Source organism: Stigmatopora argus, chromosome 1 (genome assembly GCF_051989625.1).
Source record: "Stigmatopora argus isolate UIUO_Sarg chromosome 1, RoL_Sarg_1.0, whole genome shotgun sequence".
In the NCBI taxonomy this organism is placed as follows: domain Eukaryota; kingdom Metazoa; phylum Chordata; class Actinopteri; order Syngnathiformes; family Syngnathidae; genus Stigmatopora; species Stigmatopora argus.
The window spans coordinates 15,192,119-15,217,378 of record NC_135387.1 but is presented as its reverse complement, the minus strand read 5'-3'; the positions used below and the strand labels follow the sequence as shown (position 1 = coordinate 15,217,378).

At 38.2% G+C, this 25,260-nt stretch overlaps 2 protein-coding genes and 1 long non-coding RNA gene across 7 annotated transcripts; 1 reads left to right on the top strand and 2 right to left on the bottom strand.

The window, feature by feature from the left end:
* The first annotated feature begins 909 nt into the window (after nt 1-909).
* On the top strand, nt 910-5,536 carry LOC144074908 (uncharacterized). Its single transcript, XR_013300410.1, has 3 exons — nt 910-2,817; nt 2,978-3,168; nt 4,957-5,536. It is a non-coding gene; the product is annotated as an uncharacterized LOC144074908 (long non-coding RNA).
* slc26a6.2 (solute carrier family 26 member 6, tandem duplicate 2) lies at nt 1,871-12,195 on the bottom strand. 2 transcript variants are annotated; one of them, XM_077601523.1, is made up of 20 exons: nt 12,072-12,195; nt 10,099-10,225; nt 8,763-8,920; nt 8,493-8,603; nt 8,085-8,260; nt 7,845-8,009; nt 7,356-7,508; nt 7,182-7,264; nt 6,971-7,118; nt 6,786-6,899; nt 6,469-6,546; nt 5,764-5,859; nt 4,955-5,061; nt 4,805-4,874; nt 4,304-4,396; nt 3,820-3,933; nt 3,519-3,635; nt 3,212-3,266; nt 2,947-3,071; nt 1,871-2,764 (listed from the first exon to the last, which is right to left on the bottom strand). In XM_077601523.1, exons 2-20 carry the CDS (start codon nt 10,221-10,223, stop codon nt 2,741-2,743), a joined length of 2,112 nt encoding a protein of 703 aa, XP_077457649.1. In that variant the 5' UTR covers nt 10,224-10,225; nt 12,072-12,195; the 3' UTR covers nt 1,871-2,740. The 2 variants fall into 2 exon arrangements, with proteins under 2 accessions (XP_077457649.1, XP_077457641.1); XM_077601515.1 differs by lacking the exon at nt 12,072-12,195 and adding an exon at nt 10,333-10,470.
* On the bottom strand, nt 10,660-21,135 carry slc26a6.1 (solute carrier family 26 member 6, tandem duplicate 1). Of its 4 annotated transcripts, none has more exons than XM_077601536.1 (19): nt 20,908-21,135; nt 20,414-20,553; nt 20,141-20,280; nt 19,837-19,947; nt 18,791-18,924; nt 18,485-18,649; nt 17,686-17,838; nt 17,021-17,103; nt 16,403-16,550; nt 15,978-16,091; nt 15,228-15,305; nt 14,797-14,892; nt 14,562-14,668; nt 14,015-14,084; nt 13,063-13,152; nt 12,865-12,993; nt 12,418-12,472; nt 12,072-12,196; nt 10,660-10,735 (listed from the first exon to the last, which is right to left on the bottom strand). In XM_077601536.1, exons 2-19 carry the CDS (start codon nt 20,551-20,553, stop codon nt 10,673-10,675), a joined length of 2,001 nt encoding a protein of 666 aa, XP_077457662.1. In that variant the 5' UTR covers nt 20,908-21,135; the 3' UTR covers nt 10,660-10,672. The 4 variants fall into 4 exon arrangements, with proteins under 4 accessions (XP_077457662.1, XP_077457673.1, XP_077457688.1 ...); XM_077601547.1 differs by lacking the exon at nt 10,660-10,735 and adding an exon at nt 11,165-11,441; XM_077601562.1 differs by lacking the exons at nt 10,660-10,735; nt 12,072-12,196; nt 12,418-12,472 and having other exon boundaries at nt 13,063-13,168.
* Nucleotides 21,136-25,260: the final 4,125 nt, after the last annotated feature.

Below are 25,260 nucleotides of genomic sequence, written 5' to 3'. Positions count from 1 at the left end.
TCACACTCATAGCTAGGGACAATATAGTGTTCAACCAGCCTACCATGCAATGTTCCCTCTAATTTTTTGTTGGTCTGAGCAGAAAGTCAACCTCCCTGAGCGCACTGAGTACCAGTGTGAGCGACATCATCGGTACTCGGATGATTCGCCTAAAGACGTTTCGCCGACGGACGTTTGACAGACGGGCAGGTCGCCGAATGGACGTTCCGCCGAACGTTCATTCGGCCGAACGGAGGTTTCGCCGAAACGGGATTCGCGCGCTCGCCCCGCCCCCGGATCGTGTGTGTACAAGTTTTTCAACCTCGGCCCGCGGGCCATATACGGCCCGTTAGGATTTTTAATCCGGCCCGCCGCCGGTGTTGTCCAAATTATAGTAAAAATCAATGTTAGTCTACCATCAATGGCAGCCCGGGAATAAGCACTCTTGGGCGGGCAGATGTAGCAGAACCGAGCCGTAAAATGACAGCAATCGGGTCAAATCCATCCTAAAACAGCATTTAATGATTAAATACAAATACTGGAGCTCTTTGGACATTAGAACCGAGCCCAGGGAAGTGAATTCCTTGGTAAAATGTCGTGATGATATCGCGATGGAGGCAAAAAAACGTCTATATACGTCCATTCGCCAAACGGCTCAAAATGCTCTCAAATTCGGTCAAATCCAGCCGAAAACAGCGTTTAATGATTAAATACAAATACTGGAGCTCTTTGGACATTAGAACCGAGCCCATCATGAAGAAAGGGGTAAAAAAAAAAAAAAAAAAAAAAAAAAAAAAAAAAAAAAAAAAAAAAAAAAAAAATCTGTTTTTTTTTTTTTTTACTGCGCGCCATAGGATTTCTGCTGCGCAGAGAAGACGAGAGTAGTGCGCAATTGCGCACGCGCGCAGCTTAGAGGGAACAGTGCTACCATGTATGTTTTTGAAATGTGGAAGTAAAGGAGAGTACCCGGAGAGAACCCACACAGGCAGAGGGAGAACATACAAACTCCACACAAAAAGGAAAGAACGTACGTGGGTTTGAACCTTTGATTTCAGACCTCTGAAACGTACGTGCTAACCATATTATCCCACCGTTCCTTCTCAAAAAGTATATTAACAATATATTTACCCTACTGTCAGATTTGCCAAAAAAATCAGCAACATCTATTTTTTCTGTTCAAAGCAGATCCATTGACAAAAATAAGTGAGGGATCAATGTATAGTATATATTTTCCTACATTTGAGGCTTGATTTACATCAAGTTATTAATAGTCCCCCATCTCATTAGTACCAGCAATCACACCAACTACTTACCCCATTGCTGTTCATACTGAAGGGAAACTTCATCAATATCACATTCTGTCAGTATGACTGAACTGGAGGAACATTCTATCCGACTATTACTGTGATAGGGCGAAGAATTATTGGAATCCATTTATAAAAATAAGAGATTTGCTTCGTTCAGACATGTTTTAATTTTGGTTTAAACGTGTCACTCTAATTCAACTCTTGTGAGGAGATCTGAGAAGTGTCAACATTCAAAAGCGTCTTTCTGAGCCCTTACCCGATGATGACAGTCATTGTGTCATGGGAGCTGTAGATACACAGGGTGTGGCATCACCACATGGGTTTGAGGTGGCGACATCACTGGGCAGTGTGACGTCATCAGTTTATGACCTTAACTTTTAACACCGAATTTACAAGTTGCCATTTTGTAATTGGAATTACTTTGGTCACAAAAAGTTGTTTCTCCTCACAAATGTCTCCAACTTGATTAGAATCATATAATGTAAAAACGCTATGGATGTTTAAAAAAGGCATTTTTGATTTTCTAATTAGAATCCAATTTTTTCTTGAAATAATGAATCATTAATGAAATGCAAAACTTCATATTTGATATTTTGTATGAAAAGTGTTTATTAGGAGAAATTTCTTAATTTAATCAACTTCATTTGTAGTTGAGATTAGACATACACACAATTATGTGTTATAGTAATTTAAAGTGAAATACTAGTAAAACCTTTCTCAAGAGACATTGTACATTAAATCCGTTAACAACAATTTAAAAAGGGATAGCTTGTTTAATAAATCAGGAAATTGGCTACGATATTGGCTTTATTTTGTAACTGTTGGATTTTCCACTTATATCACTTTTAGTGGAAACAAAGTTTAATGAATCAGGAAATTGGCTACAATATTGGCTTTATATTGTAACTGTGGAAACAAAATGTTTGTTTGCTGTTTAATTTGTGGAGTTTTATCTTATCTTCCTTACTCATTTGTGACCCGGCACAGGAAAATCAGTCACTTTGATCAATTTTTCATAACTGAGCTGCTTTGTCAACAGCGTTGGTACCATCATTTGTGTGACATTGAATGAATGAGGTGTGTCCAAACCATTGGCCTGTACTGTACATGCAATATCATGTCCCAATGGTTGCCCGTTCTGAACACAAATGTGACAGATATTTAAAAACTAACTTTATTTGACAAGGACTTGACAATGTTGTCATTTCTTATTTGATTTGAATCCTGGAATGTTTTATTTCAAACACTACATGGACAAGGAAATTGTCAATTCAAAGCTCTACCAGGGGTCACATTGCAGGATTATTATCAAGTGTTTCGAATTCAATAGTGTACGATCGATTCCAACGTGGCATGTTAGTGCATACTGTACACAAATCAAAAATGTGACCTTATTTTTCTCCTCTGTAATTTCATCCTGTAAATCGGTCTACCTTTAGATCCGTGTACAGCACTCAGAAATATGTTGCAGTGATCTCCTGTAAGACAAATGGGCTCTGTTGGATGCAAACCAGCTCAAGTAACAATTATTGTATGTTGCCATCTTTGTCTTTTTGTTATAATTATTTTTTTTGCTGCCTTCTGTTTTTTTGTCTTTGAAATATTTCAGTGTCTGCAGTTTTTTATTCTTATTCTTATTCTTATTATTATTTTACATTACCTCATTGACTTGCCCTTCGTCCAACTGACAGGAAAGCACAGCGTCATGGATGGTGGCAAAGAGACGAGTCATTTTCACTTTGTCATTGAAGAAACCGCCTGTATGCAGATTATCTATGATGCCATCTAAAGAAAGAGAAACACAGGAATGGTACAAGAAAGAAGCGAGAAGATGAGAGGAAAGGGAAACGCTATCATGTACATTTAATGAGGCCCTTCACAGGTTGGTTGGCTTTTATGATTCTTAATAGTGCCTGGAAACTTACTTTGACATGACGCAAGCATCACCTCTACACCAATTTCTCCATAATCTTTAACAATCTGAAAAGCATCAAAGAGAAAATGTCAAAATGTGGCATTGCTTCATCAGTCTACCAAATAAATCAATAATAATTAATCCCCTTAACAACATGTTTTACATTTACGCACTGATGGACTGTTTACAGGCCTTGGTGGATATTGCTCTTACGCTTAGCAACAGTGTCGACATGGGCTCATTAAAATCTTGTTAAAGTATGCGCTCGAACTGGATTGGATTGGGTCCATTTCCCAGTGTGCATGTTTTTTCCTTACACCACGCAAAGTCTTGACTCCCACAGTATCTAAGAAGTTGACAGAGCTGAGGTCGAGGATGATGGCCCTCGGCATTAAGGGATTAGGCTCAGAATCCATCTCAATGGTGGCTATAGCCTGCGTACAGAAATGGAAGCAAAAGCAAGGAAATGTTTCACTCTATGAGCTGCCACGAGAAAAAATATTCACTCAAGGGCTCTGGGTTAATATTGATATTCAAGAAAATATTGTGAATCTGGCTTAATATGTGAGCGAGATGAAGTAACACAGTTTGGCAGCAAAATTTGCCTTCTATTCTTACCGTGTCCGTAACTTTGTTTCTTGCAGCATTCTTGGCCTGTTGTTTTTCATACTTCTTTCTTTTGGCTTCAAGTTTCTTCTTTGCTGACAGGATTTTGGTTATGTCAAAGCCAAACTGAAATAGCCAGTTAATGACAATTAATTTGTCTGAAATTTTTCAAGACATTTAAGCATAGCTACATAATTCCAATGTATTGAATGTTAAAAATACAAAAATGCAACTCAAATCATTATAATAAAACACTTGTATGACTTGTTTCATCTTGCTGTGGCCTTTGTAATAGGAAAAGATAATAAATAATTTATGGCCTAGGAGTTACTGATGAGACATTTTGTCCCATTTCCATTCAGGCCTCTCTCAATCTACTTCCTGAACACAGGTCCATCAAATTACGGCAAATGAATGAAGAAGACACTGAGTCCATACATTTTTACCATGTCTTAAAAGTGATTTGATGACCTTAAATGTATGCATGCGTGTTCACCTTCTTTCCAAGTGCTTCTTGATACATCTCAGCGTTGGCAAAGTAAAGCGTGGCTGACGATCGAAAGATCAAAATACCTGGTACTTCTCTCACCTGAAATCAGTCGAGCGATTAGCCTTTCCCCGGAAAGTAACTACATCTGCCAGAGTGACTATATAGCAAATGGATCTGTCACAATATGACATGGACTTGCTCTATAAATGTGGTATATTAGTATTTGCAATTTGAGTGAAATATGATTTTTCCTCCATCGCATTCTATTTGGATAATACATTGGAAAAATGAGACACATTGTTATTTGCTTACATATACCAACGAATGCATTCAACAGACCATTGACAACTATATAATAATTAAGAATGCCACAGTCAGTTGGGAAACACAAGTGAGCTAGCTTGTTGACTGGAGAGTTCTGAAGAAACTTGATAAAAAATACCGTAAAATATACACCGGGGATGTTGAAACTTTATTTACTAAGTAGACAAAATTACTTTGTATTACCTGAATGTAGTCCTCCAACGGCCTGTATATTTCCGTGTTGGGAATCTGCCCCAATTTGGAGTACTTGGGTCTGCAGATACAATAGTATATCAAAAGGGAATTTGAGTTGAAATAATGAATCATTATTCTGATTGACTGTATACTCCTTACAGCTGTGTCCTGAAGATGACAGTAAGCATTGAGAATCCAATGGAGGCAGCAAGTCCGAGGTCAGGGTTCAGCAGCACGGTGAGGAGAAAAGTGGTGATCCATATGACCTAGAAGAAAAACAATACAATACAATTGTGTAGTTTAAAGATGAGGATTTTCCCCATCAACAAATTTACCACTATTCTGTCAAAAAAAACTGAGGTTTGACACATGCGCTAATTCAATATGAGTGGTTTGTTGCATTATTTTACAATGAAAACTTGCCAAGCTTGTATAATATCAGCAAAGAAATAGAGTTCAGATTTTTAATTCCACCTGCGAAGGGAAACAGCAATCCCAACTTTACATCTTTTTGAGTCTATCCGTTTTTGCTACCGAAACTCGTAGCCCGTTTTGTGTTTTTGCTGCTTTTCTGTCTTAATGATTTGGTGATTCTTAATGATCCCATTGACTTTGATTTGCTTTGTACTTTGTGCTTTTTGCTTTGTTGTTCTGCGGCCTTTGACTGTACTGTCTAACGTATAACTATGCCTTTTCTTGCTACTGTCACAATGAAATTTCCCGAATACGGGATGAATAAAGTTATCCAATCCAATGTATTTTTGTTAACTGGAAGTTTACTGCCAACAATTATCTCACTGAACAAGATTGAACGGAAAAAAAAAAGATTAGACGTTTGGGATTTGCACGGCGTCATAATAGGCTGTTAATCAGAGTTAGCTTTGACTAAATAAGGGCTGATCATTCTTTGAGATCATCAACATCTCAAACAGTTATGACCCATCAGCTTTGACTGTAGCTTGACTTACCATGTCTATTTTGTTGCTCCTCCACAGTGCAGGAATGTCCATAAATTGCTTCACCATTCCATGGAGATTCACATAGATGATGGCAGCCAGCATTGCCTATGTGAAATAACCCCAAAACATGATGAATGTTCTAAATTCAAAACCCAATTCAAATGAATTTGGAACTACTATGTGCTACATATGAAAACAAAATATTTTCAAATCCTATTGAACAAATATTTAATTGACTAAACTGCAAAGACAAGATATTTAATATAAAAGTTCGCAAACAAAACAAAAGCCTTACATAAGTTATTGCTTTTGTCTCTGCAAAACAAAGTGAGTAACATGTTGGAGCATGCTGATTCATACCTGCATGCAGTTCAAGTTCAAATATGATTTGCTCTGTAAAAACACAATGTGACAGGCTTGTTTGTGTATGAGTCACGTTATGTTGAGTGCCCCCTGCACTTTCACATTTTTGATTAATCATCTAGTATGTTAAAAAGCTCTCAAGTTATAGATGTATGATAACACAATGTCCCAACTTCATTTGAATTAGGGTTGCATAAATAGTGTATTATACCAGTGGATGTCATGCACATGTTTCCCTACATCAAAATATACTCCTAAACATTGTGCAGCTATTATTTACAAGAGCACCTGCAGAAATACACTAGTGTGTCTTAGCTTGGTCACATCTGTGTTACATACAAATGCACGCACCTTTGGAAGGTCTTCAAACAGAGCTCCAACCCAAAGGGTGATGAAAAGAATTACAATTGCTGATAGCGCCCCAGCAACCTGAATATAAGAGACACATAATATGCCTTTCTACTGCTTTTATGAAACCAAAAACTAAACAGGATAGTAATCCTAGGATTGAACTGGTATTTAATTGTTTCAGCGCTACAAATGCACTGTGATCTATCTGTTTATGCATAAAATAGGTACCTAAATAACATAAAACAACAAATTTGGAAAATGAAAATAGGATAATGGTCAAAGGTTAAAAAAAAAGTTCAGAAAAAAAATCTGCCCACCTGAGTCTTTCCTCCTGTACTCTCCTGAACCATAGAACGGGACATTGAGCAGCTTACGGCGATACACTGGAACATTGCCCCTATTACGTTACAGAACCCCAGGGCCATCAATTCCTTAATCATAGAAGGGAGAGTCTTTACAAGATGACCATTTCAACATTCTGGTTTTTATGCTTGTATTCTACCTGGTTACTGTCCACCTTGTACCCATATTTCAGTGCAAAGATCCTTCCTAGTGAAATGGCAATACCGTACCCAACCACAGACAGGGCGAATGCATCCCCAATCACCTGGGCAAAGAGCGAGGTGTCCGGGAAAACAGGAAGCTGGAGGCTATTAAATAAAAGACACAGCGCTTAAAAAATGCTCACACTGATGAAAACATTGTTTTCTCACCCTGATGGAATTTCTCCAACTACATCCACTCCATATTTCCCCTCTAAATTCACTTGCCAGGAGACCAGAGTAGCTATGGTAATCTGAAGTAAAGGTGTTTTGATTGTTAACCCACGTTAACCCATTGAGCCCATATCTGTGTCAATGAGGCAATCTAAGAAGTTTTATACTCACACCAAGCAACTCCACAGGTATTGGGACAGGTATTCTTTTACTTAGGTATGAATTGAGCTCCTTGGCGAGGATGAGGCAAATAATGGCAACAATGCTGACCACCAGAGCCCCGACGTTGGTTTGTGGAATTAGATAACATATCTCCAAGAGCGTCTGCAATAAGATCATAAAAGAGAGATGACTTACAGTATACTCTAGAGGATGTTGCAACAGGAAAGCCAGTAACAACTGATTTATAACTTTCGCATTCTCACAAAAAACTACAGTCACGTTTATGAATGTTAGTACAATGAGCAGGGAGTCATCTTTTTGGTGGTAAACACCACCATCACTGGGCAACACCTCAGAGCACAGCTGGATTATGGACTGTGGACCCATAGCATATGGTTAGAAGAAATAAAATAATGGCTTGGCATTCCTCTGATCTCAATCACATTGAACAGTAAGCAATTGAGGAAAAATCCTAATAGTAACAGAAACGTTACGTACATAAATTAATGAGAGGGGTCCGCTGTATCTCAAAGGATTAATTCCAAATGTGTATTTCAGCTGGGATACGATAACGTGGATTGCAGCACCTGTTGTGTACCCTCTGACAAGAGGCTCCGACAGATAGGTCACCACAAATCCAAAATGGACAAGTCCGAGTAGGATCTACAACAACAAATGCATATGAAAATGGAGAGCCTGTCCTTGTTACAAATGGACATATAGAAACTAATAACATACCTGAAATAATCCTGCTACACAAGTAACAGCGGTAGCCACTCTGGTTCGTTGTGCATCTCGCTCAAAGACATCCAATACAGTGGAGTTGGTAACATTGTCCCATCTCATGAAGTCAGAATCTGGGGCTAATCGCTCTGTCACCCCACCGAGCATCACACTAATTACTGCAAATGTTCCTAGAGGGGGAGGACGGTACAACTCATAACCCAAATACAGCATATTCCAAACATCAGGGGAAAATAGTTTGTCAACAATTATGACAAAATCTGAAATATGATTTGGCAGATTACTGTAAGAATCATCTCACTACCTGGTTTGGAGAGAAAATGATTATTCATTTGCACAAATGAATGTGGCTTTGTTCAACTATTTGTCCTTGAATATATGTTGTGAGTGACAATAACAAACCTATCGAGATGTGCTTGGATGTGCCGAAGATGAAATAGATGAGGACGGGGTAAAAGGAGGAGTAAAGGCCAAAAACTGGAGGAACTGCTGCCAGCAAGGCATAGGCCATACCTTTAGGGCACCAAAATATAATCAGCATATTAATTGATTGTAAACAATCCAACCAAAGAACCAACAATATTACACTTTGAATAGTTCAAGTTTTACAAGTCCAAAAAGCAGAAAACTATCTGCAGTGAATATAAAATGCACAGTTTATGCAAATTGCACCTTGGGGCAACTGCATGATGCCCACACTGAGTCCAGAGATGACGTCACCCAATGCATTTTCTTTGATGGAGTATCGAGGCAACCACGACAGAACAGGGATACTCCCCAGTAGGGAGCTCCTCACTCTGGGACAAATGCGCTTGGGTTGGAGATTGGACCTGGAGACAAACAAGACATTTGTTTTCATTTAGACTTCAAGCAATGGAATCCATTGGCACAGTGCTTAAAATCCAGATTTAAAAATTCAGATATCACCGCACTTCCACTTTTCACCAGATATATAGTATTCATTACAGTAGTACTATAAGAGTAGATAGTAAGGGACTTTGGTCAGTTTCTAAGACTCATATTTCATACTCCTTATCAAAACAAGAGACTTTGGTCAGGTTCTAATTTTCATCTCCCATAACCCTTATCCTCATGGGAGTTGTTTGGGTGCTGGAGCTATGGGAAAAATGCCATCCACGTTCACACACACCTATGCACAATACGGAGTGTTCATCCAACCCACTGGTATGTTTTTGTGATGTGGGAGGAAAATACCCAGAAAAAATGACAACAAACTATGGTAAAATGTGGGGCGGGTTGTGAGGCCACTTTTATGAGCAACTGGTCATCCTCCCACATATACTTCTCTTAGTCCTCTTCCCTATCGTGGCCAAATTATTAAATAATGAAACACAATGGGAACACAGGATAACTACAATATGAAATGAATAGCTGTATGGATTTAAATGAAAAAGAAACAAATCTTTTTAGCACCTGAAATGTGAATATTTATTGAATATTTTATTTCCTTAGTACTCTAAGAAAACACACATTTGTACTTTTTTAAGCAAAAGAATAAATGGAAATAAGCTTGAACTAAAGAACATATTTGCTTATTTTCTGAATACTTTGACTCATACACAATGCAGTTATTCCCAAATGTAAATATTTTCAGCTCAATTTGAAAACTTGATTTTTTTTTTAATTTCCATCAAACTGATATTAACTTGGAATAACAACATCAAGTGGATAGAAATATGGAATTTGATTAGCAGTCCTATTCACCCATTCTGAACTTGACCATGTAGCATAAACACAATTTCACCCATGACTATAAAGATAAACAAAGTAAAAAAAAAGGTATAAACAACATTCATTCAATAAATGAAATATTTCAATAATACACAAATTGTATAACAATATTTTAAATTCATAACATTATAATCCCAATCTTCAGCAATCTTAATTGGGAGAATGTGAATAGGAACCATTGTGTTGCTTGTGGCCCAAATCACATGAAAAATATACGTTGTGTGCCTAAATTCAATTAGTGATGAATGAAGTTTACCTTATTGAATTTTTGACCCTGTCGCACATTGATATCTTTGTTGGCAACATGGCCAATTTCTCGACAACACTTTCATCCATGATCTCCCTGTGGACTCTGTGGACTGCTTCTTTCCTCTGCGCCATGACTACAATTATGCACATAAAGAGAGCAGAGCATTACTTCTATAGTTATCCTTAAGTAATAATTGTTCATACTTTTTAAGCAAAGACCATGAGAACAAACAGCAATTACCTTGTTTTCCTGCTGTATCCAAACAATAAAGATGAATAATAAGTTTAAAAAAAATAAAAAATACAATCCAAACGTCGAAATTGAAATCAACAGAAGTCTTCAGTCTGTGTTTCACATTTCAGATGCCAAACTTGAAGACTGCATCCGCAAAAAAATCATTTTAGTCTGAAAACGCCATTTGTAGATCAGAAGAAACGGATTCCTTTTGTGGTTACAAGCTTTAACTCTCATTTGTTGAAAACTTTTCCATCAGATCCAAGTGGTCCAGGTCTTGATCAACTGAATCATAGGAAGCCGATCACACTTGAAGAATGATCACTTTTTTAACTGGCTAAAGTCATCATATCTTGTATCCAGTAAAGATTAGATTAGTCAGCCATTGACGCACCGTTAGGGTTGTGTCCTGTCCAATGATTACACCACACGGAAGAAAACATGATGCCAGGTGTACTACTTTCTAAACCCCTAATTAGCTCAACATGAAAAAACATCAGAAACTACTCTGGAAACCCAACTATAAAAATTCTCCATTCAAAAGGCTCAACATGTTTCAAACCCATTACAACTAAAATGTATTATTTTCAGTTATTATTATTATTATTATTCTTACAATTGACATTTCGTTATTTTGGGCGGGCCATTGGTGAGCAAGTGTCTATGCATAAAGGACTCAAGTATTGATGATATGATGTGTGCTGTTACAAGTGTTAGTTACTGTCTCGAAGCAAGTGTTCAGTCTCAATTTGGAAAAATAACAGTGGAGCTTTTGTCTGAAGCACTTTGCTGCCTCTTAATCACTGGATTCATCTCTCGCAAAGACACACAAAAGTGGTATGATTGACCGACAGCTTATTTTTTTAATGCACAATTACACATTGTAACAAGTATCGGAGTCAACCACAACAAATGTAGTATATTGACATATTGCATTTGGATGGCTTGGCCTCGAAATGTTGAGGGTCAATATTCTTAAGCCGAAGAAAGTATTAAACTGTTATGGTTTCTACTTCCATATTTAATGTTGCCATAACTTTAAGATGCATAACATGGACACACATGAAGCAGTCCAAGTTGTGTGCTCAACTTCATCTCCCGGCAGAGGTCAATTCCTGAGAACAGACCAATCCAAAGATCAAAGCATATTCAAACGAAAAGTCATTAGTTTGCAGAATTACAGTACACGGAGTACCTTTTGCTCAACAACGCACAATTGTAGATAAGATATCTCTTTGCAATAATATGTTCTTTTCTTGTTCTTTACTTTAAGGAGGTTCTTAAAGGGAAAATATTCAAGATCATTGATTTTTAATTCATCTAGTGTTAAAACGACATCCCAAACTGTAAACTGCCGATTTCAGAGACATGAGAAAGCAAGTCATTCAGGATATTTCCTACATGTCACAAATATTATAGTATATACATATATAGTTTTGTGTTTCCCAGAGTAGCCGCTGAGTATGCTATATGTACAGATTTGCACACTAATTGATCATTTTTATTCAGAATATCGATAAGAAAGTGGCATGTCCAACACTAAAAATACACCCTCCCTCCCATTCTGCAAGTAGGATCTAGTTGTCTTGTTGCAAGAGCACAGCGCCGCCTCTGCTTATGATGCAATACAAATCTACTCCGTGGTCCTCCTCAGTGGCGAGGGGGGAAAAATATGTCAACGACGTAATAACATGCTGTCATTTCTTTCTCAGCGCACAAACGTAAATCATCTGGATAAAACGTACCTCGAGAAGCACAGGCATCGTGCTGACACAACGATTAACAGCGTGATGGATTGAAGGAAAGATGGAAGACCTGGGCAGGCTTTTGGGTATGCAGCCCTGATACCGAAGCTGGGATAAAAGGCTCTCTATTGACACACAGTAAAACACAAGTTTTATTTCCCGCTTGCACTTTGGTCATGTAATCAAAAGTCACGTTTATAGGCACTAGTAACGTTTGTGACATGAATCACACCTAAGCCTCGGGGAAATGAAACAGACACACACAAGCCTCTTTCACTTGTTTACGTCCTGACTGCGTGTGCATACTTGAGCACGTGTTGCAAAAAATACATACAACGAAACTGACCTGGGCACGAGGCCAGAAAAACACAGAGATTCTGGGCTTCAAAGTTCTCCACAAGCTGTTGAACACACATAAGAATAAGAAGCCACGTGAGTATGTGACATAAAAAACATCACGTGACAAAGTAAAATATGTCCCTTTTTTTTTACCTTATCAACGAAGCAAAATTGTGATATAGTCATAACAGGTTGGGTAGTCATTCGTTGAAATCAGGAAATGTGAGGTTTTGTGCAATCAACAGGGTTTTTATTATTCTCACGACCTAACTACTGTGTAATACATTTAAATGTACTCCAAAAAATGAAAATTTAAGGGTATTTCCTGAGAGAGGAGCGTTAAAACACTTGCAAATATCGGAATACTGTAATAATGTTGTGTTGGTTTAATTTGATGTTTGATTTAGTGAACCGAAATCAACTGTGTAATCTTGTATCATAATTGATTGATCACCTTGCAAAGGGCTGTCATGGCCACTGTGTCCATGAAGTTGACCGAGCTGAGATCCAGAATCAAATAGTGGCTATGTCCCAGTAACTGACTATTGGACGCTGGGTTCTCCTTCTGAGTACGACTCACAACCTGAGAGAAAAGAAAAGTTGAAAAGATCTGCATGGCTATGTGTTAGTTTGTTGCTGTGTCTTATGTTACCTGTGTGATCTCAGTGAAGACCAGTGTAGAGTTGGCAAAATAAATAGGACTGGGACAAAAGATTACAGTAACTCCAGGAACCATCTTTGCCTGGAAAATATATATACTACATATATGTACTCTAATTACCAAAATGAGAAACAAAAGGAACACATAACTGTTTCAGGAAGAGCAAAGCAAATTATAATGCATATCCATAATTATATTTTGTGCCCGTGTGACATGTTGAAGTGTTTAATTTACACCCCGTTAACGATCGCATGTTGGGGATTTGCAACTAGTTTGACGGGATGTATATCGGTATTCGATTATTGATGCCTTGATGCGCGTACCTCGATGAGCACGGGAGATCTTCCTCATATCAGTAAAGTTGGATTGAGGAAGCAACAATGAATAACTATTGTGATTATTTCTCCTTGTGTTTCAAGGTATGCTGTTTGTTGTAAAGGCCTGTTGAGTTTTTGGTTTGCAATATACACTGTTTAGCGTGTGAGAGAGAAGGTAATGTTAAGTAATGTTTATCTACTTTTGAAGTGTGTGCGTGAATGTGCGAGTCCCGGGTCATGGATATGTATGTAACATTTAGTACGCTACATTCGGCCGCCATTACCCTGTATAGTGTCTATGACGGTTATAGCAAGGAATTTATGTTATCGGTATTTCATTGTTTACCTTGTCGAATAAATGAGAAGGACTTCTCGAATTTGTAAAAAGAAAAGATAACACATGTTATGACCGTATACTGAACGGTGCAACACCCGCGTATGTTGACCCACATTTTCTGAAAACCTTTCATATTGATTTAAAAATTTATATCCCTTGCCTTTTCTAGACTGGCTCAGGTGATCCCCAGTTAAGCATAGAAAAAAAGCAACACATATTTCATTAGTCCAATTGTTTTCTACGTCATGTGAAATATTTCTTTAAAAAAAGATGATAAATGAAAAAAAACCTCAGTGTAGAGTTGCACATTTCTGTAACAATCTGTACCAGGAATAAGACCCAACACAGCAGTGGAGGAGCTGCAAGATAAGCACAGACGAAAAAAAATATTTTTAAATGACAATTCAGCAAACACAGCTAATTGGGGAGAGTAGTTAAAAACGTCAACAACCAGATTGCTTCCACTAACCATCTGGTATGAGAATAAAGTACAAAATGTTCAATATTTTCAAGCAAACCGCAAAAAAATCGGCTAAGGACGCCATTAAAATAATTCACCTGATGAATTAGTGATCATGACGTTTGTAATTGAATCTGGCCACGCAGCACGCGGCTCTGGTGGTCACTTTTTCCAAAAATAAAAGGAGGGATGAGTGCAGTGAGGCCATGAGGAATGTCTTCCGGATATCTTTTTTTTAATATTCATGGATTAATTTTTAAGCAAGAACTTTGCTGCCTTAAGGCGACCAGTTCAGCCAATTAAAAATCTTAAAAGTAACGTTGATTAAATTTCAATAGAATGCAAAGAGCAGAAGCTCTAGAAAAAAAATACTGACCGTTGAGTTCTGTAGATGAGCGTAAGAAGAGAAAAGCCAATAGCCACTGCCAGACCAAGGTCAAGGTTAAGGACAAGGGTTGAAATTATTGATGCCACCCACACAAGCTGGAGGAGAGTGATACCACAACAGAGATGGAAAAAGAGTGATGGTCTTGAGGCAAGAATCAACTAGAATTAAGATAATCAAATGCACTGTGCACATGTGTACGTGTGCACGCATGTGTGTACACTACCAGGTCGTATCTATCGGATTTCCATAAGAAAGTCACATCTTTAAACTGAGCAAGCAACCCCTGCAGGTTCACCACAATGATCACTGCTAACACTGCCTGGAACACACAGTACATTTTTACACATTCACTTACATTATGCATTTCCAATGCTTCACAAGGAGAGAATGATTTGGTGAAGGTGGGCATTATTTGTAAACCTGACTGGACGTTCCCATGATGGGACCATTCATCTCATTGAATCCATCCAACTCTACGATATGAAGTAAATACTATATCCAAGATTAGATTTTTAGTTTCAATTTCGACAAGCCTACAACAAATGTTTTTGGGATGTGGGAGAAAACCGGAGCATCCATAAAACAACCCATGCAGGCACAGTAAGGTCAGAACCCACCGGCGATTGAACACACTTGATTTTACAATAGACTTACCTTTGGAAGCTGCTCAAAGAGATGACCGATCTTCAGCAAAACCATTAAAATTGTCAGGGCTGACACCAAACCAGACATCTGAACAGCAGAATTAAAAGGGGGAAATGACAAAAATGAGTTTCTGAATTTTAAGGAATACTGCACATTGCAATGAAAAAAATGGCCAACAAAATTCTTTTCCATTTTTCGTCCGTTTTTTTACTGATTCTGTACAATTTTTGTCACTGATTTCACATCTGCCATCAGATTTTTTTCTGTAAGTTTTAGTTTTCATGCAATATAGATTTGCCATATTCTTATATTAGTGGGATTTTATGTGGTAGTACATTCATATAATACCACACAATGCCATTTTAAGATTTTAGTCATTGGCTTAGTTTTTCCCATTTTTCTAAATCACTTTTGAAAGTTCCTTGTCTTGGTTTACTGATATTCACATTGTGGAGCACTTTGGCAGTACTAGTGCAGTACACCACATGTCACATTGTCCCTATTGTTGTCTCTCGTGTCTGAAGTTGTCTAAAACATGGCATAACAGTTATAATTTTGCTACATACTTTTGGGGTAATTTTCAAGTGCCAGCTATATAATTTTTTTTTTTTTTTTTTTTTGAAATTTTGCTTTGCATTAATTTTAATGGGACTAAAACATTTGAAATTGGGGGAAATAATTTGGGTTGACCAGCGAAATAGGCAAAACTATTATAAGTTACAAAACTATTATGTTCCCCTTTCAAAATGATAACAATACCTGTGATCTGACACCAATGCTTTCCTGAACCATACTGCGTGAGAATGAGCAGCTAACAGCAAAACACTGGAAAAAAGCTCCTATGGAGTTACACAAACCCAGAGCGAGCAGGTCCTAAACATGAAGAAACAAGACAAGATATACATGTAGGATATATATCAAGGAAGCACCGGCTAACAAAAGAAATGGAGTTTATAAAAACAACACCATAAGAAAATGTCCCAATTAAAGAACATTTCCAGTCGCACAGAAAGCAACTAAACGAAAAAATGATGATATGTCACATTGATAACTTTTCTATTAAGTTGGTGGAGCACCCTGGACACTACTGTGTGCTCTAACATTACACAGTTGTGAAAGCTCAACACTTAAATGGTTAAAAAAAATATGATTCTTGGAAGAACATTAAGTCAAAACTACTTTACCTGACTGGAGTCAAAGTGGTAGCCATGTCTGTGTGCAAACATGGAGCCCATAGCTGTGTGGAAACTGAAACCAACCAGAGCAACTGAAAAAGCAGGAACAAACAGTTCCCTGACCCGAGAGAGAGAGGGGATGATGGGGGGTGACAATCTGTAGAAAATGAACATATTAATTCTATTAAAAATGTAAGCGGAATAACATCAGTTCAGTATAAACCCAATCATTTAAAATGTAGTCTACCCTATGATTTAGCAGAGCAGTACCAATAATCTGTTTTCAAGAAACAGTGGAAGATGTTGACTCCTAGCGTGGAACAATGAAATATTTTTACACTAAAGTTACCGCATAGATTTACAGCTATGATAATTATATACAGTACATTTTCTTATGACTCTCTAAGAAAAAAAAATATTAAATGATATGTAACTCCATTCGTGGAGCTTGACGTTATGAGAACAGGACATAAAATATGGGTCAGTCAACATATAGCTTCTATTCATGAAAATTGTGCAATTCATGTCAATTCACAAAAACAATGGTATTAAGAGGCAGCAATAGAAATGCTGCATGATGAAATGAAAACAAAAATAAAAAAGACAATAAGGACTGTGGACACTGACCCAGAGGGAATGTCACCGACCACCTGGACTGTGTGTTGTCCAGCCAGGTCCAGCTGCACTGATGCCACAGTACCCAGGACAATCTAAACAAACAACAACAAACACAACCATTTGTTCCTATATTTAGAGACTGGAGTTCAACTGGGGGTTAAAGCATTCACACACTGATGATTTGCAGAATTAAGCAGGTCATGACATGAATGTATACACAAAGAAAGTATATACTTAAAGGCTTGTGAACAATGAACCTCTTGAATAAGTTGGTATTGTTCTGAATACAAAATTTAAAAATATGTTCAAAACATATGAAATTTTCCATATGAACAATATTTAAAAATGCATTATTTTCAATGATTTTGATTTTTTTTAAAGACTTTCAATCCAAATGCTGTTTCTTACTAGCTAATAAAGCAAACATGCCATCAAAATAAGCAGAGATGGGGAAAATCCATTTTCGAGGCTTTAAGAGTTACCATTTTCCATTGAGTGGAATATCTCTACGTCCAATTAAATAGTAGCGATGATGGAAAAATGAACTTTTTTTTTAATGTTAAGATTAAACATGAATTCCCAACACTCAAAAATTGTCTGTGCTTTTGTATCATTTCTTAACCAGTTTGTCATTAAGGCATTGTCAACACAAAAGTTTGTACTATGTTGCTCACCAATATAGCTTCCCAAGGTATGGCCACCGGCAGCTTACTTTTAAAATGTTTATTTAACATTTTGCCGACAATGAGTATTGCCATAGAAACAACAGAGACCAACAGAGTTGCAGGTGTAAGACTAGTCATCCCATACACGACATCAAGTAAAATCTAGGAAAGGACACAGTCAAATAAATAATGTTAAAATGAGACTTTCCATTCTGAGATAACATACTTAAATGCCCCACACATGTAGTTGTAACTTTTTGTGTGCACTTAATACATGGCAATAATTTCAGAGCGCCATATATAATACACTCGCTTGTTTATTGCAGGGGTTATAAACAACTATATCGTAGTCAGTTTTCATTTTTAAAATGTGTACACTGTAAAACCATTCATCACACATTTTAAATACTTTGATTGGACAGGCAATAACACTTAGATTTCTCTCTTGCTCAAATAATACAAAAGTTCAAACTTCTTTAGATGAAAAAAATGCAATTCAAGATTGATAACCGAAGAAAGATCAAAACCTGTTTTGAGGCTCCCTAAAAAAAAATCAGTGAAAGAGTGCAGCCATAAAAAAATGAACAGTATCAGAAGCAACTGTATACCCTCACTATTTTATCTAGTTTTTGTTGTTGTTTTTTTAAGAAAAAGGTTTGTGCATTTAAAATAGCTAATTATGTAATCCTGCTCACTATAAAGATCATTAATGCTTTGAAGAAAAACAGATTAACTACCGTGTTGGCTGAGATTGTTGACAAAAGTACAAAAAACGTATATGATTGTCTGTTATGTTGTTACGTCCTACCCAAGAGGAGGCCATCAGTCCAGTGTGCCTCTGTGCTTTAATTCCAGTCATGAGAGGCAACTGCATGACAACCACATGCAGTCCAGCTCCTGTTGTGTAGCCTCGAATAAGGGGATCAGACAACCAGCGGCACACAGACCCGCAACGCAATACATAGAGCAGCAACTGGGTGAATGGAAAACAAATGCACAACAAAACTGTTCATGGTTTTAGACGCTCAAGAGGTTTGGACAGAAAATGTGTCCAAGCCACCAGCCTTTTGATACAATTTCAGATGGAGGAAAATGGAAAAATGTGTGTGCGTACCTGTATAAGACCACAGAGTAAGGTAACTTGGATAACTATGTTTACTTTAGCTGCCACCACATCAGCACCATCACCAGGCAACTCCACAATGGCTGGAACCGAGCCAATCATAATGGCCAAGACAGCAAACGTTCCTGAAAACAGGCAAATTACTTTGTTATATACAGTTAGTAGTTATAACATTGTATCTTCAGTGTCATGAAAGTGGCATTAAAATTATATGTTTATTATTAGTAGTAGTACATTATCAGTCCACCAACTGGAGCTCAACAGGACAACAACTTGCAGCATGGAAATAAATCAACAATGCAATGGCTTCAAAACAAAACAAAAACAGCTTCTGTTTCAACCTTCCTGTGTGGCATTTGCATGTTCTCGCCATGCCTGTGTGGGTTTTCTCTGGGTACTCCAGTTCCCTCCATGATCCCAAAATATACATGCATGGTAGGCTGGTTGAATACTTTAAATTGTCCTCAGGTGTGAGTGTGAGTGTGAAAAGTTGTTCATTTCATTGTTCCCCGCATTGGCCAAATCCGGGTGTCCCGCCTAGCCTATAGCTGGCTGGGATTGTCAAGATATGCAGTACAGAAAATGAATCTCATCTCATTTTCTGAAAAGCTTTATCGTCACTAGGGTCACGGGGGGTGCTGGAGCCTATCCCAGCTGACTTCAGGCCAGATTGTGGGAGACACCTGAATTGGTGGCCAGCCAATCGCAGGGCACGAGGAGACAAACAACCATTCACGCTCACACTCATACCTAGGGGCAATTTAGAGTGTCCAATCAGCCTACCATTCATGTCTTTGGAATGTGGGAGGAAACCGGAGTACCCGGAGAAAACCCACCCAGGCCCAGAGAGAACATGCAAACTCCACACAGAAAGGTCCGACCCTGGATTTGAACCCAGCCACTGTGAGGCCGACATGCTAACCACTGATCCGACGGGCCACAGAAAAAGAATGAACAAATAAAATCTGGACCAAGGCAAAAAAACTGAAGAAACACGGCATCATTTGTTGGCAGTTATTTGTCAATGTAATGATTACCCAGAGAAAGATGCCTGGAAGTCCCAAATATGAAGTAGATGACCAGAGGGTAAAGAGACGTGTAGAGGCCAAATACTGGAGGAACCCCTACCAGCATTGCGTTGGCCATACCTGGGAAATACAGGGAAGCGGATGTGAATTTTTGGGTGACGGTATGTGGATGAAAATGTATCCACTCACATCCAGTACGTGGTCATTTTCTATTCAGTAAAAATGTGTGCAGTTTATATTAGTCGGTGTCTAATAATTATACCATTATAATAATACAAAAAAATAGGACACAAATACATCAAACATTGCTTACCCTGTGGTAAATGCATGATGCCCACACTAAACCCAGCCACCAGGTCTCTGACTGCGCTTTCTCGGATGGAGTAGTGAGGCAGCCATGACAGGATGGGAAAGATGCCCAGTAAAATCCTCCTTAACCTGGAGCCTGAACACCTGAATGATGTGCAACCACACACAAAGATTTAGATGTTGGCTGTAGTTATCTCAATGGTAGCCATTATGATACAATCCAATGCCAGTCCTCCTAGTTACAACAGATTGGGTATTTATCAGTTCTTTGACTCACCGACATTGCATCTTGAGCGTCTCCAAGAAGGAGATGGATGTGTCGACTCGGTGCCCAATGACTTCAAGTTGAGCCTCATCCAGGGCTATCGTGAGATCATGCCTCAGTTCAGAAGAGCTATTTTGCTCCATCTGGTCCATCTAAAAAGGAGCTCACCAATTCAAATACTGGTCAACTGGAGAACTTCCACAATTAATACTATTGAATGTGTTTTCAATATATCTCAGCTATAGGAGACCTAGTTGGGTTGCTTTGCGGTATAAAAGAAGGATAAAAATGATGAGCTATTTGACTGATATTTGTAAAAGTTGGGAGCAAATCACATAGGAGTGCAAGAGGGTGGGCAAAAAAGCCTTGAACTCTGGACACCAGCGAGTTTCCAAGCCCTTCTCTCCTGCCCCCAGCTCTAAACCATTCTGTTGTTGTTTGTGGGGAAAGCAATGAAAACAAAACTCCAGACTGCAAAAATGACTGCAATTTTTTTACAAGCGCACCTTTCCTTCTCCCTGATGATGTCAGCGGTGTTTCTCTCCCCCTTGAGGCACTTTGGGGAGGGATGAAATATGCGGCGGATAAAGTAATAAAAAACGCAAAGATTCCATGCACAAGGTTCATTAACACTGTTAAACAACGGATTAGATCCACAAATCTATGTTAAAATGGAAGACTTCCACTTTGTTTTCAAAATATACGAGTGAGCGTTGTGGTCCCGCAATCGGTAATCCGTCAGAATCAGTGACCGATAGAGGGCGATGATGCCGACAGTAACAAAGAAGATTATTCGAAGAAGACACCCTTACGCAATCAGCGCAACTGCCATTTCTTTGCGTAAACATTGGCAGATGCTTGGAAGAAATGTCATACTACGTATTTGATTATGAAATAGTTCCTAAGAGAATGTAACAATTATCACATGCACTTTTGATGTTTAATGATGTCCCTTGTACAAAATGTAATTCGTTAATGATGTTAATGTGAGAATGTCCTATTTAATAAATCAAATTAATTGCATGATTTTATTTAACGAGAAATTGTCCGATGTACGAAATAATTGTTATTCAACGAGGTCATAATGAATAATAATTATTAAATGACATTGGATGACTGACGTAAAATTCTCCTCTGTAATACATTGCTATTATTTGATGAACTCGTGATTCTCTCTTAAGAAGATACTATATGCACACAATGTTCAATGTATAAGAAACGGAAACAGCGACATATTGCTTATGTTTATGTGGTTGTCAATATGTGATTGATTTTGAGGCCATAATAAAACGAATGCATCGATCTGATTTTGCAAGTCAGTACGTATTATTTCACACCCCAGATTGTACTGCAAAAGTTAATGTCACGCGACCCCATTTCTTCCCTTGATTAATATCTATTGTTGCAAATCAAAGAATGGCACATAAATGTAAAATTAATGCCCCTAGAGGTTTTTAATCAATCAGTTCTGATTACATTACAGCAAATTTACATGATGTACTAAAACAACCTATAAAACAATTTTCATCATTTTTTTTTCTATAATGGCCGCATGCCCGCCTTACAGTTCTAACATTAAGAGTCCAATCCCTAGTGGGTTCCAATCATCCTGTGTCGAGTTTGTATGTTCTCACCTGGCTGGGTTTTCTTGTGGTCCTCTGGTTTCCTCTCACATCCCAAAAACATCCATGGTTGTCTGCCTGAACACCCTAAATTGTCCTTAAGTATGAGTGTGAGCGTGAATGGTTGTTTGTCTCATTATGCCCTGCGATTGGCTGGCGACCAATTCAGGGTACCTCCGGTTTTCCGCCAAAGTTGGCTCCAGCACCCTGCGACTCATGTGAGAGGATAAGGGAACTGAATGTTTCTAAATTGATGAAAATGTTTTAAGTGCTGAAAATGTGCAAATACTATAGCGAATAGTGCTTGATGGATAGCAATAAATGATCATAATAAACTCAACACTGAATTATCACAATAAACTCTTTCACATCAACCGAGAGAATCCCCCCCCCCCCTCCTTAATTTAAATTTGACAGGCGTGTTAACAACACAAATTTATGTGGTCTGTAAAATTTTAAAATAATCCTTACTTCATTTTTACATTGTAATAACACCCCTGATTTAAGTTTCATTATTGTTGGGTGAATCAATATCGTGTCTGTCTCAAAAGCTGCATAAGGTTTCTCATTCGCTCAGGACGCCATCGAGGTGAGTGGTGCAGAGGAAGCTCAAAGAATGAAAAGGTGAAGCTGCGGGAGAAGCTGAGGTTGGTAATGGGACGCACTGGTGGAAGACGGGTCTGGTGAGGAGTCATCGACTGGGCTGAAGCCTTTTGTTGCTTAATTATTTCTCCATATCCTTCATCTAAAGAGAGTACCGGAATACATGTGTATGTTTACATATACTACAGTGTTGTCCAAAACTATTCAAACCCCGCTGTATATAACACATATGACAGGAAACTGGATACATGAAATAGTATCCATTTTCCATGTCGTAACAGGTAGAGGTAGTTGATTCCCAATTTGACACATAAGTGGGGCTTTGTTTGAGGACAGTCAGCATACGCCATAACAGCTTCTGAAAACTGACAGGTCAGTATTTCCCCAATTTTGAAGCCTGACTAGAACATGTACTTGGATTTTTTTTAAATTCATTTAAATGTGGCTGGTCAAATTGTAAATTAATGCTCACTTATATTTTACAGGAGCTCTATGTGATTTCTTAAAAAAATAAAAATAAAATAACTATTTAAATAATGGTCTTCTCAGGGTCATACCTTGAGTAATACCTTCAGAGCTGAAACTCAAAGTTAACTCATCGTTCTGATTTCCATGATAAGGCATCGAAGGCGGCGCAGGAAGTTTTGCAGAGGGGTCTGCATGAATGGATGTGAACGAGGAATCGGAGAGAAGGAGGGATCTCCAGGGTGTCATTGTGGAGTTTGAGAGAAGAGGAAGTGCTCTATCATGAGGAGGGGGTCTCTGTTGCTGGCTGTGCTTTCTTCGTTTGCTACGCTGGGGAGTCCGTGACGGGAATTGAGGCTTGACTGGAAAACAAAACAGAAGATGGGTTTCATTTCAGATATCCCAAACGCAGTACCTTCTGTTCTGACATATTTTCCAATGTACTTATTCTATGAGGGATATTAGTGTGTTGTTTAGTTATTTGTATAGTTGTGACTCACCTGTTTTATTCCCTGGTGAGCTTATGAGGGGCAGGCGTTCACGTGGCATCTCAAACATAAACTGCAGGTGACAGCATTTTAATATCCCATAAATTTGTGCTTTTGTGATTATACATTGATTGAGTCAAGACCATTTTTGTCAGTTTACAATTTGTACTTTTTCTGAAGTTCTGTGTTTGTTCAATTTATGACTAAAATGGAAACCATAACAGTGTTGTCTTTCTTTTTGAACTCCAAATATTGCAGAAACACAAACCAAATCAGAATGCAGTGTACAAAACCAAACTGTAGGTACCAGTATTGGAAATGTGACTATAGTTATAAAAAGCAAGTACAGACAGCTTTCCGTTGGTACCTCATGTTACTTAGATGAACAGGAGGCAATGTACAATGCACTAGAAAAGTTACTGAAGCGCAGAAATAACAGATCTCTGCCAATTGGTAGAGGCCAAGGCCTGTAAAGAAGCCAATTTGCAAAAGTGACTTACCTTTGCTGTTTCAAAGGAAATGGGTCGGTCTTCAGTTGTCGCACTCGTCTGTGGATAGACACAAGATTGAACTCCAAGAAAACCTTGGAATCAAGACAAGAGTTGAAGACATTTCACCTCTCTTAAAGCAAACGGTGAAGCAACCTCACAATGAACATCAACAGTAATGATTGAGCTGCTTCTCATGTTTCAATCATTCTCTCAGTTTGCCTCACCTGACTGCGTCAGCACAGCAGCAATTGTCTCACACAGCGGCAGGCATTTTTGCAATGCAGTTGTAAAAAAGCACCACTGGCATATGCATATACAGTAGTTTTCCCACTTTTCGTTGGTGTGATTAAAAAACATGAATCGTTTTTTTTTTTTATTCCTCCTCGTCTTTTCTTTGTTATGACAGGTCATGACATTGGCATTCGACTAAAGGGGAACTTGAGACGAGGTTATAATTGCTTAAAATATTTAATAGATGCGTTCAGCTGGGAGTCGTCATGTTGTTGTCCCCCATTTGCCTTACATGCGTGCCCACAGTGTACAATACATATTTATATATATATTTTAATCAATTTAAATCATACAAATGTTGTATTGTACTTTGTACAAACTGCTGTACACTTACAAGAAGATAAATGGCAGAATTCAGAACAGGTGCTGGCTTTGAAAAAATTCTAATATAACTGGAACACTATAAAAAAAAATCACATTTTGAAGAATTAGTACATTTGTGAATCTTAAATGACAACACCTGGGATATGCTTCATTGATCAAACATTTTTTGAAAGTTGGGTCGATCCAATCCACGAATTAAACCTGTTTCAAATATTGAGACTGATAATGGATCAGGCCCATCTATAATTCCCAAAATTATGATGTCTACAGTGAGACTGTGTGTGTACACTCGCTGTTATAGTTTTTGAGACTTTTCACTATTCAGTAGAATGAAAGAGTCTCAAAACCTTTGACCAAGGGTTGACAATCTTTCCACTAGGATTTTTTTCAGCTGTGGGTCAGAAATAAATGTAATTGCTGAGGCGGCCGACCGGCACTGCAACCAAAAGGTTGTTGTTTCCTTCCATGATGACAATCTCAGAACCGGCGTTAAGGGATGCCGTCAAGCTGAAAAAGGAGTCTTTAATAGCCAGTGTGAGACTCCAGAAGTGTCTGATGGCTAATGGCTGGTCCAA

Excerpts from the sequence above, each read along its gene's own strand:
- slc26a6.2 (XM_077601523.1), bottom strand. The coding sequence starts at position 10,223 with ATGGCGCAGAGGAAAGAAGCAGTCCACAGAGTCCACAGGGAGATCATG. Across the intron at positions 8,010-8,084 it reads GTGTAGCAGGATTATTTCAG|ATCCTACTCGGACTTGTCCA; the intron begins GTATGTTATTAG and ends TTGTTGTTGTAG. Across the intron at positions 7,119-7,181 it reads GTTGGAGAAATTCCATCAGG|CCTCCAGCTTCCTGTTTTCC; the intron begins GTGAGAAAACAA and ends TTTATTTAATAG.
- slc26a6.1 (XM_077601536.1), bottom strand. The coding sequence starts at position 20,553 with ATGGACCAGATGGAGCAAAATAGCTCTTCTGAACTGAGGCATGATCTC. Across the intron at positions 14,085-14,561 it reads CTCATCTACAGAACTCAACG|CTCCTCCACTGCTGTGTTGG; the intron begins GTCAGTATTTTT and ends CTTATCTTGCAG. Across the intron at positions 10,736-12,071 it reads CGATGCCTGTGCTTCTCGAG|GACACAACCCTAACGGTGCG; the intron begins GTACGTTTTATC and ends ATCATTGGACAG.